General features: G+C 48.8%; 1 protein-coding gene across 6 annotated transcripts in view; it reads left to right on the top strand.

Moving 5' to 3' along the window:
• The first annotated feature begins 1,924 nt into the window (after positions 1 to 1,924).
• Positions 1,925 to 15,256, top strand: part of LOC116752734 (kalirin) — a 531,375-nt gene continuing 518,043 nt past the window's right edge. For all 6 annotated transcript variants that reach the window (XM_032629477.1, XM_032629484.1, XM_032629482.1 and 3 more), the window contains exon 1: positions 1,925 to 2,355. In XM_032629477.1, the coding sequence (XP_032485368.1) occupies positions 2,283 to 2,355 (73 nt within the window). In that variant the 5' untranslated portion in view covers positions 1,925 to 2,282. The remainder of the gene's footprint in view (positions 2,356 to 15,256) is intronic.

Below are 15,256 nucleotides of genomic sequence, written 5' to 3'. Positions count from 1 at the left end.
CCAGGCCTCCAGTTCTCTATCTGCACAGTGGTGCCAGTTAATAGCAGCTCTGCCATCATGTGCATGTGTGGGAGTGTAGGCCAGGGTTTCGGCTCAGGGTAAAGGGGAAGGCAAACTTTAGAAAAGACAAATGAGAAGTACTTTCATTGTCAGGGAAGGTGGTAAGAAAGGGAGCATCTGGCTACTTTAAGTCAGTTCAGGCTATTAGGACCAGATGAATTAGATCTCATGGCAATGAACTTGTGATGTCAGAGTCTCTATTAATTTTTAAGAAACAGGGTCTGATACATGTAGCCAAGATTGGGGACAGGCAACTGTACTTATTTTTTTCAATGGGTGAAAAATAAAATTGTGACATTCAGTAAAGAAAGGAAGGAGTACCTGGAACCAGAAAGCGTTCACTAAAAACATATTTAATTAATCCTGTTAGAGTCAGCCGGTTAATAGATCTGGAAAGGTTCCAGGTGCTTTGACCCGGAGAGAGATGGAACCAAGTAGGTGGTCAGCGAAGATAGATCCAGAAGACTCTGGCTGTTGGGTAGCAGGCCATTAGTTTTACACTAGGACCTGGTTTTTCTGTGAGGCGTGTTTTAACACACTAGGTCAGGCCACAGCCTCTCCATCTGGCTGGATGAGGCAGCAGCAACAGCCCCCAACACACCACATTAAGTACTCAGGTTTAAAGAGCCTCTGTTTTGTAAGCTTCGCAGTCACTAGGACTATAAACAGAATACTGGCTAATTATTGTTTAATTATTGCTTAAAAAAACCAATTGGCACAATGCAATCACTGCATTAATTACCCCATACAGCATCTGCTTTCTTTTTTGAGGTCTTCCCCATTCCTCCCCAGCCCCACTCCCCACTTTAATTGAAATTCAGCTTGCTGTAACACCTCCTTTCTCCTGGCCAACTGGATCTCTCCATTCACAAGAGGGAGAACAAAACAGAGAAGGCCCGGGGGATTAAGGAGTTTTGACAGCTGTCCAAGAGGAGCGCTGAGATACGGGCCAAGTACCGAGGCAGGACAGAGACAAATGAGAGACAAGAGAGTCACAGAGGGAAAGATAGGGACACATCGCAATAGGAATGAACTGGACAAAGAGTCACAGCGACAGGCAGGGATGTTTAAAGGGGCGTTGGAAAGGGGAAAAAGGAAGAGAAAAGCTAAAAAAGAAAGGAACTAAGGAGAGTTGGTGAGGAAAATGCGAAAGGCTCAGGAGGTGAAGGAGACTGGAGAGAGCCTGTTTGGAAGGAGAGGGGAAAAGTCCAGCCTCTAGGGACGGATCGGCCCAGCTTGGGGGACACGCAGCTTGGGGGGGCGGGCCCTCTCACACCTGGGAACGGGGTGGGGTGGAGGAGGCGGCCGCCGGGCCCGGAGCCCGGACCGCGCGAGGGGCGAGGCTGAGCGCAAAAGGCTGGGGCACCAGAGCCCCCACGGCGAGCCCGGCTTGCGCCGGGTGGCCGGGGACTCGCCCGGCGGCCCCGCCCCCTCCCCGGCCGCCTCCTTCGCCGGCGCTTTTCCTGCGGGGCTCAGGAAGCCGGCCTAGCACAGCAGCGAACAATAGCTCGGGGCCCGGGCTTGGCTCCGGGAGAGGCCGGCGCGGAGAGGCGGGGGAGGGAGGCGTCCGCGCCGCCGGGGGGCCGCGGCGAGACCCCGGCCCGGGCCGGAGCTTTAGTTGAGCTCGGCGCTGCCCGGGTCATTGTTGGCTGGGACTGAGGAGCGGGAGCCGGGGGAGGAGTTGCGAGGCGGCGGCGGCGGCGGCGGCGGAGGGAGCCAGAGGGGGAGCCAGAGAGCGAGCGAGGGAGGGAGGCTGAGAGCGAGCGGGCGGTCGAGCGAGGGAGGGAGGAGGTAGAGAGCCAGGGAGGGTGGGAGGGAGGAGGAAAAATAAAGAGGAGAGACTAGCAGGGCTGAACAATAGAGACAGGCAGACGGGCGAGGAGGAGAGCCAGCTGCCGCCGCTGAGGGAGAGCGGGCGCCCAGGCAGCTCGTACCCCGGCCCCGGCCAGACCGCAGGCGGCCAGCGCCCCCGGTGAAGGGGGACCATGGGGGAGCCGGCAGCAGGCGCCCCCAGCCCGCCGCGCGCCTCTGCCTGAGGGAGCCTCGGCGTCCTCTGCCCTAGCCCTGCCACCCCGGCCGGCCGCCCGCCCTTGAAGACCGGTGTCCTCCGGGTCTGCGGCCGCGGCCGCTGCGCCTCGCGCCCTCCGCCCACAGGGCGCCGAGCAGCCCTCGGCCCCAGGCTTCGCCGGCCCCCGGCTGCCCGCGGACGCCCTCCCCCAGTCATGAACCCCCCGGAGGGGGCAGCGGAGGAAGGAGGAGCCGCTGACTCGGACGTGGACGCCTTTTTCCGGACAGGTAAGCTGGGCAGGGCGCGGGGGGTTGGGGAGGAGGCTGCTGCCCTGGATGCGGCGTCTTGGACAAGTTTGGGAAAGGAGGGCTGTTGCTGGGGTGTGCGTGTTTGGGGGCAGTCCCCTTCGTCGCCGGGGCTGGAGTGGCCGAGATTCTTGTTGTTATGGCAATGCGGGTTGCATTTTGGGGAGGGGTGGGGGCTGGGAGCTCGGCGCCCCTCGGCGTTCACCCCACTTGCGGGAGTCTGTGTTGGGGAGGCGAGAGGCGGTCCCCTCGGGCCGCCTTCTCCCGGAGCGCGGGGATGGGGCGATGTTGGATCACTTTGCAGTGCGCCGCTCCGGCTACCGGCGTCCCCCGCCCCTCCCTCGGCTCCCCCCTCCCCCCAGCGCCTGTCAGCCCGGCTCCCGCCGCCCTGGGCCGGCACCCCCCGGCCCCGATGTGCAAAGAGGGACAGTGGGGACCGGGAGTCGCGCAGGCTGCAGACTGACAGTCGGGAGCGGGGCAGACCGAGGACTGTAGTGCCTGGTGCGTGTGGGGAGCCAGAGTCTCAGACTTGAGAGGCAGACCCGGCAGGGAGGGCGGTGGGCGCCTGGGACCTCCTCCTTGTCCTCCTCTTCTCCAGTTCTGGGAACGGATGAGCTTTTCATAAGAAATAAGAATCACTCATTCCTGGAAGTGTGAGTTAGCGTCCCCCTCATACACACCCACTGAATCTTTGCTTGCCTGTGGTATGTAGAGCACCGCCCCCCACCCCAGATCTGCCTTAACGGCTATTTTCGGCCCCTGCCACTTCCCAGCCCCGAGGTCTATAGCTCTTCATGTTCCTTGGCTACACAGCCCCTTTCCCAGAGCAGAACTGACCACCCTCATCTGCCACCACCTGTGGCCCTGTTTCTCTGATGACCAGGGTTTCTCCATCTCCTCTTTACCTGTGGCTTCCACCAACTGGGTAGGTAGAGCTCCCCATCTTCCATGTCTGGAACCATGTGGTCTGGAATCTTTTTCCCGAAGAGTCCAGTAAGTTATGGGGACCCTGGGCATCTCCCCTCTTTCTGTAAATTGGATTGGAGGATGTGAACTGATGGGGTCAAAGAGCAGGATGGCTTTGAAGATTCCCTGCGCACCCATCTGTTTCCTAACCTCATTGCCTTGCCCTGGAGGTCATCTGAGGGAAGGGGTGGGGTGCTTTGTTGGGGAGATTTGTGGCTTTGGAAGTCAAGACTTGGTCAGCCCATATGTTCATTTTCTAGTTGGTCTGAAGAGGAAAGAGCTGGAGGATAGGAGCTGATAGGAGCTGACCTGGAGAAAGCAGAGGGAGCCCCTGTTATCCTATCCTGCTTCTCAGGGCTCAGCCTTGCCTCCTCCTTCCTTTTCCCCAGATGTGGATTCTAATATACACCTTCCCCATCCCCCCCTTCTCTCTCTCTCACATACTCTCTCTCTCTCTCACACACACACACACACACTCACTCACTCACTCACTCACTCACTCACACAGCCCAGGAACCAAAGCATGAATTCTAAAGAGGTGCCTGACCTGATAACCTTAGTTTATTATCTAGGGGAGAGGGTCTGGGGGCGAAGTGATACCTGGAAACATTCACCAGGACGTCTTCATTGACACCCCTACCATCCACCCTTTGCCTCCCATCTGGCACAAAACTCTGCCTTTTCTTAGCTCTGGGGAAAACTCTTGGAGTGTGAGCTTTCCCACCTTCCCTTTCTGGACCCACTTTTATCTTTTGGCATCCACTCCTCCTTCGCCTTTTCTACCATCCAAACACTAGATGCTGTCCCAGGCCCTTGGAGCAGATCTCAGTTTCTGGAGGCTTGCTAATTTCTGACAAATGAATTCACACACTGTTAATGGTGTTAATGGCCTATAATGGCCCAATGTGTTACTTTTCCCAGGGCCTTTCAAAACACAACATGGGGCTTACATTGTCTAGCCCTGGCTCAAATCACAGAGTAAATAGCAGACTGGGTCCCTCTCCTATGGAATCCTGTTGGGGATATTCTTCCTCCTCAGGCAGCCTTGTTGAGGGGGGCCCAGGTCTGATGTGCACTTTGAATCAGAGAAGGGTGAAATCTTCAGCGCATAAGGCTGGAAATGACTGATGACCTGTAACAAGTTGTACGAGGGGGTGCAGACTGTTTGTGGTAGGGTCTAGGACCACCACCCACCCTGAGTGGTCCTCTGTGCTCTGCTTCTTGATCTTACCCCCTTCCAGTCTCTAGCCTGGGCTTTTGCTGGGGATTCTTAAACCTGGAAAAGGCCATATTTCTTAATTGTCTCCCTTCTGAGTCCCCATCTTTATGGAACATAACACTACACCTGGTAGGCTGGACAGATGATAAATTTATTTAGTTGAACAGTTGAAAAAGCTCCAAACACATTTTCAAAGTCCCTCGTGCCAGGGTTACCCCCTACTTTCTGATGGAAGATTTTGCATACACAGAGACCACACTGGCAATTGCTCTGTCAAAACCCTGGCATACTGTGCCTCTAATTAGGCATGTTTCCAATTATTCTGTCATTTTGGTTCTTTACTTGTCCTCTTCTGATTATTTTGGTATTTCAGTTCTTTTGACATTCCCCAAATCCTACATCCATACATGTACACGGACAGAAAGAAACACCCATGCACACCCCCTGTCCCCACCATTATTCTTATAGATTGGTGTATTCTGTGTCGTCTTTCTGGGAATTCTCTGATCCACGCCTGGGAAAGTGTGTCACAATAATTTTATTGATCATGGTTATGAGGCAGAGGAGGGGAAATATGGGAACTCAGAACTGGGAATAGAAATCAGTTGGAATAGAAAACCAGCAAGGTCTTTTCAGCTTCTACTAGGACCCTTCTGCTGTCCAGGGTGCTATGGGATACAAAGAAATATTCAAATTGGTTTCTGCCCTCCAAGAGCTTTTAAAAGAAGATTGACAATTACTGCTCAATTAGAGATTAATTACTTGCTGAACATTACGGTGCTATAAGATAAAAAGTTGGCAGAACTACAGAGGAGTGGAACTGAGGGTAGCCCTTGCAGGAGAGATGGAGGGTGGGAAGAGAATCATGGGCAAAAGCTCAGGGAGGTTGAGGCATTGACGCTGAGGATCCTGGGAAGACTGAGTAGAAGGTGTAGGGTAAGGAGGAATGGGAAACAGGGTTGGGTAAGTAGGGCAAGGCCAGATAGGCAGAATCTTGGGACCCCAAGAGAGGGGATTGGATTTGATTCAGGACTGATAGGGAGTCACTTTAGGTTCCTGAGCAAGGGCATGTCCTGAAGAAAGTGGTATTTGGAAAGGTTAATCTGGGGGTCACATGATAGATGAAGTGGAAAGAGAGAGAAAGGATCCAAATGCAAAAGTGATCTGGAACTGAGGGGGAGGGGCTTGGTCTGGGTTGGTGGCAGAAAGGACGGGGACTCAGGGACCGCTCTGAGAGACATTGTCAAAGGCAGAAATGTGGGTATTTGTTGACAAACTAGTTGTAGGGGGAAAGAAAATTAAGCCCTCGAGAATAATGGGAGTAGCTGGGTTAAAAGCATAGAGGACCAAGAGTGTCCTGACTGAAGCACTCTGGTTGAGGACAGGAGCTGGATTTGCAGGGCAGATAATGCTGTTAGCTTTGGATGTGGAAAATTAGAGGTGATTGAGGAGCATCCAGGTGGAGCTGGTTTGTGGGAAATATGGGACTTCAGACAGGAGCACAGGTGGGAGGTTAGGGCTGGCATTGTGCCCTCGGAAGCCTCCTGAATCAAGGCTCGCTGCAGCTGAAGCTGTGTGAATGCATCAGCCCTCGGAGGGAGGGGGTGGAGGGAAGAGGAGAGGGCTAAAGTTAGAATTTGGGGGAGAAACTCTTGTTTAGGAAGTGGCAGCAAAGGAGACTTGATCCTGGAGACCCCAGGGAGTCAGCGTGGGTTCTGATGTGATGACAGGCTGCAGACAGGTTGAATAAGAGGAGTGCCGGTCAAGTGTCAGTGGATGTGATAAAAAAAAAGCCACTATGAGCTCTTGGGAGCACAGTATTAGAAGAGGCATTCAGAGCAGGGATTTGGGGTGGTGGGTAGGAATCAATTACTTGCAGAATTTACCAGTGAAAGGAAAAAGAGTTTGGGTGCTAGTCAGATGGCATGTTAGTACCAAGAAAAGGGGTTTTCATTTTTTGGTCGGACAGTCAGAACAGGTTTGGATGTGGAAGGGAGAGATTGTGCGCAGGAAGAACCGAAGATGCTTGGTTGATTTTTGAGTTAGATACCTGAAGAGGTGAGACGAGGAGGTTCCCTAGCGAAAGTAAAATCTTGACTTTGGTGAGCAGAGGAGAAACGTCCTTCTATAAGACTCAAAGGAAGAAAGTTCAGAGGATAAATTTAATGAGATTGATGTGGAAATATCTTTTTTCTGTTGAGCTTTGGTCTTGTGCGTCCAGATATTTTTAACTGGACTGTTTGCTGTTACTTGGACTTTGGTCAGCCTCAAACTCAACTCTGTCTTTCCAAGTCCCTAAGCTAGCTTCTCCTCTTGTCTTCTTTAATCCTATAAATGGCACCTTCCCTTTCCTAGTCATGATATTTAGCACCTTGCTACTGTCTCTGAGAAATCTCAATCTTCTAACAAACTCTGTTATCTTTCGTAGTGAGCCCATGCTGTTCATCCTCAGGGCCTCTGCCCTAGGCCAGGAGACCCATTATGGTGCTCATGGACTCACTAGCCTTCATTCTTGGCCCTTGGACTCTGCTCTCTCACCCCCACTCCAACTGGCATCTGCAGGCAGATTGCACTTCCTCAAGGAGATTGAACTACTTTCGTCACACCTGGTTTATGAACCTACAGTGACTTTCTAGTGCCTTCAGGGTCAAGCCTGTCCTTCACACCTCAGAGCCAGCCTGCTCTTCTCGAGTCCAAGGGCACTTTGACTCATGTTCCCTTTGAATCATCCACCCCTTCACCCCTACTCTACAAATGCAACTTATTCGTCAAGACTTTAACACCACATTCTTCTGGAAGCTTTCATAGCTCACAAGACCAACTCTCTCCTCTGAATTCCATAAACACTCACTTGTCTATCCTCATTGTCTCACTTCATCAGAGGTATTGTATTGTTTTTATCCTTTTCATACAATGAAGTGATTTGTTCTTTAAAAGATCTTTTAAAAAGCTTGTGATTCACCAAAACCAAACCAAAACAAACTGTCTCCCCCCTGTGCAGATAAAGCAAACACAGAAAAATATAAGCAGTTGCTGAATTTAGGTGGTGATATATTGGTATTCAGTGTACAACTCTTTAGACTTTTCTCAGATAAAAACCCCATCCCACCTAGATAGAGAACTGGTCATTGTCAGGTCCAGATCTGACTTGGAATAACAACCTATGTTGGTGTGCAGTTTTTTGAGTAAATATCACCCTGTCTGGGCATTGCCAGGCACCCTAAAAGGGGTAGAGTCTTTTACCTCCTGAGCTCTCTTTTGTAGCAAAGGAAAACATCTCTTTGACGTTGCGTTTGACGCTCCAGAATGTAAACGTGACACTTAATTCAATATTTACCATTCCTTCTTGATTCTCCTCCACTTAAACCCATCATGATTTGGGCTTTTGGTCACGCCATTTCCCAAGAACTTTTGATGGAGTATTGAGAGGACTTTGTTGTTCTGAAGAGGGAAGGCTATTTCTACATTAATATATTTTAGAACGTATCAACAACATTTAGGTACACCTCCATAATATCTGGGGGGCTTGGCTTTATCCTTGTGCCACCAATCATCAAGAACTCAATTATTGGCACATTCTGTCCAATTGTATTTGATAATCCCTTGGGGATGGAAGAGGTGTTGGAATAAACTGAAGCTACAGAAAGAAATTAGGTGAGAAGTGACAAAAAATATTCCTGACTGTCGGTGTCAATAAAACACTAGAACAGGTGAACTAGAGGTCCTTTATAGACGTTGGAGAATGAACACTTTTACTTTTCCAAGTCCTTTCTGGTTCTGGAACTTGGTAGTTTACTTCTGGAGATGGGCAGTATGGTATAGTCTAGTGGTTCTCAACGGGAGGCAGTTTTGTCCTCCAAGAAACATTCGGCAGTGTCTGGAGACATTTTTGGGGGTTGTCAACTCAGGGAGGGGGGTTGTACTGGCATCAAGTGGGTAGAGGTCTAGGGTGCTGCTAAACATCTTATAATGCACAGGACAAGACTTCTTCAGCCTCCGAATGTCAGTGGTGCTGAGGCTGAGAAACCCTGGTTATAGCCAGAAGACCATGGGCTTTGGATCAGATAGGCTCAGCACTAACCAGGGGCAGAATCTTGGGTAAATTATATCATCTGTGTCATCCTCAGTCTTCTGTAAAATGGGACCAAGGATGCTTGTTTCACAGGTTGAGAGGATTAAATAGGAAAAACATGTGTAAAAAGCATCTAGTGGTTTCTGACCCACATTAGGAGCACAAGAAATACTAGCTGTTCCTGTTGTTTTTATTATTAAGCGAATGTGATGGCGCAGAGGCTGAGGGAATCTCCAGAAAGGGTACTGTGCAGGGTTTTTGACACGGGGCGGCAGGGGTGCTGGAGAGGCGTCACGATGGTGTGCAGGAGCCTGGGTGGAATCAGAAGGCTAGGGTCTGGGCCTCAGCTCTTTTTCATTCATTAATTTAATCATTTGTTTGACAAATATTTATCGAGTTCCTAGTGCAGCCATGTACTGTGCTCTGGGAGTGTATAAAATCACTGCAAGAAAGAATATAGAGCAGGAAGGAAAATGAATAGAATTACAATACCCCCCTCAGGGAGCACTTGAATTTAAGGGGTGGGAAAGGGAGAAAAAGCCTGTGAAAGAAGCCAAAAAGGTCAGGCAAGAGAGCAGGAGGTGAACCCTCCCCTTTGCTCTCTACTTATCTGCATGACTTGGGCAAGTGAGTAACATCTGTGTAAGATGAGGATAGCGCGCCCCACCACCCAGTTTCCTTATAGGGCTGTTGAGAGACTCAAATGAGATACAGTGTGTGAGAGGTCTTTATAAGTTGTACAGTTCTGTCCAAATATGTGTAGATAGTTCCTTCCAAATCAAACATTCTATTGCTCTAAGTACCGCCTCTGACAAGTATTATCTTATTTAATCTGACCTTCATGGGACATTTTTTCAATCCTTCTCAATTTGGTTTCCCAAGGAGACTGGATGGGGCATCCTCCTTACAGCAAATCAGGGCACTCCTGTTCTCTCCTCCTCCACAAAAGTATATAAATGCCAGTTCCCCAGACCCTGGCCCACGTGGTCCCACGCCATCTGGAGGAGCCCAGCGAGAATGGGGTTCCTGCTTCCACTGAGCCTCAGGTGGGTGCAGTGAATCAGTCCCTTCTCGCTCCTTCTCTGTCTGCATGCAGTTCAGACTCCTGCCACACCTTTGAGTGTGAATGACTGGCAGCAAAAGAACTAGGAAATGATTGACAGCCACAGGGCTGTTGGATCAATAGAGCTGCTTGAAATCGTGTCTGCTGAGGAGTGAGGGAACAGAAGGAATTAGCTGGGAGAACAGAGGAATTAATACAGGGAAGTAAGAAACTGTTGGAGAATTAGCTTTGTCTCTTCCCCTTCTGTCCCATGGCATTATTAGAAGGGAGCTGGTTATTAGCTAGAAAACACAGATATGAGGGATAAACAAGGAGAGTGAAAAGTGGCAAATGAACTGTGTTATCAAGGAAGTAGCGATACTTCTCGAGCTGAGACCTGAAGGATGGGTAGGATTTGGATGGGGAAGACAGAAGGTATTGGAACAGTGTTAGAAAAAGGCACGACCATCCATGGCATATTTGGGGGCAGTAAGTGGTCCAGTTTGTGTGACTTAGAGGATTCAGGTGGAGGATCAATGGGAGATAAAAATCAGAAGCGGGTAAAGACCAAGTTGATTGACTGCTTCATTTATTAAACCTTTATTGGACTCCTAGATAATCAAGGGCTTTGAATGGCAGGCCAAGGAGTTTGGTCTTTCTGCAGTTAGCTTTCAGGAGCCACTAAAAGTGTCTGAATGGGGTGGTGACATGATGAGGAAGATAAATCTGGCAGTCCTGCGGAGGGTCAGTTGGAATGGGGGAGGAACTGCTAGCCAGGGTTGGATTGGGAGACCACTGTGATAGGTTAGGAGGGCCTGAACTTGAGATGGCACAGTGGAAATGGAGAGCAGGGGATGGATATGAGGGAGCTCGTGGATGTCGCGTCTATAGGACTTGGTAACTTGGATGTAGAGGTGTTAAGGAAGAGTCAGGACTCAAAGATTACTCCAGCTCTTAGAGCTGGGTGACTGGGGAGGATGGAAGTACCCTAAATGAAAATTAGGAGTTAAGGAAGAAGAGGAGCAGCTGTGGGGAGGCAAGAGGAGAGGCAGGATTTGGGAATTTACTTTGGGACGTGTTGCTTTTCAGGTGTCAGTGAAATAGCTTAGGGAGGTGTTGATTCAGTAGGCAGATAGCGGAGGGAGTCTGGAGCTTTGGAGGGAGGCCAGAGACTGAAATATAGATTTGGGAGATATCCGTAAGAAGTTGTGGCTGGAGCTATCAGAGTAGATGAGATAATAAATGAAAAGCATATAGAGTCTTAAGGGCAGAGGGCCAAGGACAGAGCTGCAGACTCAAGTGAAGGGCTGGAAGAGAACCAGGAGAGAGCAGGGCTTGGAAACAGTCCTGTCATCAATAGGGTCTAATGCTGCAGAGGGGTTGAGGGAGAGGGGGACTGAGCAAACCCTGTGGGTTCTGGAAACTGGGAGATCACTGGTAACCTTTGAAATAACAGTTTCACTTGTGTATGGGAGGTGGAATTCAAATTTCAAGGGAAATGGGGAGTGAGTGGGTGGGGAGGAAGTGGTGGGAGTGCATATAGATGACTCTTTGGAAAGGTTTGGCTGTGAAGGGAAGGTTAAAAATAATAAGGTAGTTAGAGATGGGTAGCAGAGTTGAGGGGAGGATTTTTTTAGGTGGGGAAGATCTGTGAATACCTACGGGTGGGGAGGAGGGAGAAGGCAGGCTTGGGGAAGGGAATGAATATTTAGAAAAGAGGAGCAGCTGAAGGAAGTAGATCCTGGATGAGCCTGTAAGGGTGGATCTCAAGGTAGCTGGGGGGTGAGCCTTGGCCAGAGGAGGAGACTGGGGGAAGGCGGACTTCAGTAAAGTAGTAGGCTGGCCAGCAGCTCTGCTGAGGGCACAATGTGCTTGGTCAACAGCCCCAGAACAGAGAGCATCAGCTGGCCTGGAGACTCAGGGGCTTGTGGTACTGTGCTTGGGGCGGATGGTTCAAGCTGAAGGCAGCTGTGAAATGGGTGAGCTGGGTTGGTGTGGCTCTAGAAGGCCCCTTGGACAGAGAAGCTAGAAAGCAAGGCTGGGAGGTCCCAAAATAGCAATCCTTTTAGAAGTGCTAGTGGCTTCCTTTGGCAGGCTGAGGTGGGATTTGCTTCAGGCTGTAGAGGGGTCTGCAGAATCACTTCCTACAGAGTGTGAGTCAGAAAGGCAAGTTGGGGGGTGGGGTGGAGGGTGAGTGAGGACAGGACAGAAGGAGGAGGACTCAGACAAGAAGGTGTAGGGGCAGCCTCCTGAGGAGGGGTCATGCCTGGCCATCGGGTACTGTCTCTGTGAGGGATGGACCTGCCCTTGAATTTTCGGTTTCCTTAATGCCTCTAGAGGTTCTAGAAGAAAGAGGAAGCAGACCAGGGGTCATGGAGGAGCCTTTTTCCCATTTTTCTCCATGAAGAGGAACCCTTCACAGCAGAGGAAAGATGCCAATGAGAACACCCATTCCTTTGGCCCCAAAGTACTCCCTTCAGCTCACATTTTAGGGACAAACCCAAGAACTGTCATCAAGTGAGGCATCTTATATGGCCCTCTAGGGGATGGAAGTAGGAATCCAGGGGTTCCTGTTACCAAAAGGTGGGCTGTGGGGGACTGGGTTTATATTTCTGAGAGCAGGAGGAGGTGGGAGTTTCCTTAGATATGGCTCAGTTTCAGAATCATAGAGTCTTAGTACAGGAACTTACTAGCTGTGTGACCTTGTGCAAGGTACAGCCTCTCTGAGCTTCAGTTTCCTCCTGAGTAAAATGGGTGAAAAATAATCTTACCTATCAGGATCACTTGATTTGGTAGTTATAGATTGTGATAGTTATATTCATATTGTAAATAGTAATAGAAATGCCATTATATTACTAGTAATAGAATATGACTATATATAATATTACTAGTAAAACTATATTGTATATATTATTAGTTAGAATTTCCAAATCATGAAAATTATGCTTCAGTAGCTTGCTTCCTCCTCTCCACTCCCCTCCGCTACGATACCCTCCCCATCTTTCCTCCCTCCCTTCCTCCTTCCCTTGCTTCCTTCTTTCTTTCCTCCCTTCCTCCCTTCCTTGTGCATAGTTAGTTAGGTAGGGATGTGATTTTTAAGCTTGCAGTTACAGTTATTCCAGGGTATGGCAGACAGGGTCTGGGAATGTGCCTACACCCCTTGCCTTTTACACTCTTACCCTGCGGCCTGGGGACAATGGGCATCTACAGGGAATGGGGGTGGGGAAACACAGTGTTCAGTTGGCAGCTGGACAGTGGGCCTAGAGGGAGACCCAGGAGACTGGCAGATGGTTAATTGGATGTGACAAAAGGGGACTGAGGGAGGGGTCTGGGGCTCCTGGGGGTTTCCTGTCTCTGACTTCTTATTCTCCTGGAAAGGAGATTGTGGGGAGAGGGAGGAGTATCTCTAGGAGCAGTTAGGGGAAAAGATTGGCAGGACTCCATGTTGGGTCTGTGGCCATGGAAGGACAGAGTGCCATTGGGAGTGATTTCACAGCTTTAATTTGTAGGGTGGGGGCAAGATGTTGTCTCTTCTCTGTATCCCAGTCCACTGGCACATAACAGGCTCAAATACTTGGATATAAAGAGAATGATTAACCAACTATTGGAACAATATAATTTTTTAGTCATTCTTCATGGTCCTAGCCATTGAGTTTTGACAGCTAAATATCATGATTACTTTTGATGAGAACTGGACAAAGACTGATCAGTTTCAGCGAACACTAGATTTAAGTGAGTGGATCTCTTCATTCATGCTTGCATTCATTCATTCAAGTATCAAACACCAGCTGTGAACCTAATAAGTGCCAGGCACTGGGGCTACACCAGCAAGTTAGAAATCATCTTTCCCACATGGAGAATAACAGTCTGGTGGGGTTGCCTGACACACAAACAAAGGATTGCATGCTGTACATTGAGAACATAATGAAAGATCAACAGCCTCACCTGCATGAGTGTGGAGAGGATTCACTGAAGAGGGGATGCTCATGCCGAAATAGATGAGGAGGTGATGGAAACGAAAATAGACCACTGTTGAAGAGGTTTGGTAATAAAAGTAAGGAGACTAATACGATGGTAATTGAAGGGGTATTTTGGGAGTACTGGTACTCTTTTGTTTCTTGATGATAGGTGAGATCTGTTTGTGCACTTTCAGTGATTTGTAGACTTATGTGCAATTTTATGCATGCAAATTATACTTTAATAAAATTTTTTTAAAGGTTATCAGGTCCAGTGAAGTTTTGTTTTTTAAAGAGAGAGAAAAATCTTTGAGTGTTTGAAAAAATCATGGGAGGAGGTAGTGGTAGACACTGAAGGTGATAGAAGGTGGTATGTGTGGGGGTGGGGTACCAGAATGGGCACCAGCTTCTTCAAAAGTGGGCAAAGGATGAGAATTCCCAGACGAAGAGGTTATCTCTGGGATGGAGGGGTACTTCTTCCTCTGTGGCTATGGGCAAAGACCAGGTGGTTTTCAGGTCACGTGTACAGGTCAGACAATAGAGCCCTTACTAAGCTCATTAAGAAAACTGACCTCAGTCTTCTCTGGGATTGGGAACCAAGGTCATCTGAAGGACTGAGGGGTGCTGAGATCCTGCGAAGAGCGGAGACGGATTGGATCCATTCTCTGGAGAATGAGTGAGAATTGCATTAAAGAATGATCTGTCTAGTTGAGTTCAGAGTGGGCTAGGTGTTCAGACTTCTGCATCTTGTTCAGCCCTGGAGCCTCTGGAGTAGAGGTGAAAACAGAGGATTCTTGAGTCCTTATTTGGTGACTTGGATGAGAGGTCCAAGGTGGAGGTGAGGTGTGCACCAGACTTGTTTGGACACTAGTCTCTTACCAGAACTTTACTCAACATTGATGACTCCAAGACATTTTGGAAGCCCTGCCTTGGAAAATGGGCATGTCTGGTTTCCCCAAGTAGGCTGTACCTTTTGCTTTGGAATTGTCTGTCTTCTTCTCAACACTCAACTTAGTGCCTTGCAGATACTTGCTTGATTTGTATTTGTTGCCTTGACTTTTTTTTTTAGAGAGCTATTTATTGGTGTGTAGGTCATTGGGAGTTCTATAATTAAACATTATGTTAAGGAAATGAATCTTTTTTTTTTTTGTAGACAGGCAGTTGTACCTCAAACAAAAAGACCTATGAAATCAATATTTACTGTGAAATATAGCGAAAAACTTGTTTATTCTGGATTAATTAGAGGGGATCCCTTTTATTGCTTGTTTACAAATATTCCATAGGCACTGGAAAACTAAAGAAGCACCCTTCTTTTGCAAAAATCCACATAGGGAAGTTCAAACATTCAAATGGACCAACTAATCAATATTGACTGAGTGTCTGCAGTGTGCCCAGTATTATGCCAGATACTAAGGGGGCTGCTAAAGGTGGGTAACAAATGTTACCCACGTTGTTCCTGAAGAGTTTATGCTCTTGTTGGGTTAGGGGGAGACTAGTATAGGAAAAAATGGCTAATTGGAAGTCAATCAGAAAGGGAATTTCACTCATTCATTGATTCATTTAATATGTGTTTATTGTCTATAAGCTAAAAGATAATTTAAGTAAGTGGTAAACAATGTTTCATTTAG

This window comes from Phocoena sinus, chromosome 4, assembly GCF_008692025.1.
Source record: "Phocoena sinus isolate mPhoSin1 chromosome 4, mPhoSin1.pri, whole genome shotgun sequence".
In the NCBI taxonomy this organism is placed as follows: Eukaryota; Metazoa; Chordata; class Mammalia; order Artiodactyla; family Phocoenidae; genus Phocoena; species Phocoena sinus.
This window is presented reverse-complemented; position numbering and strand designations above follow the sequence as displayed.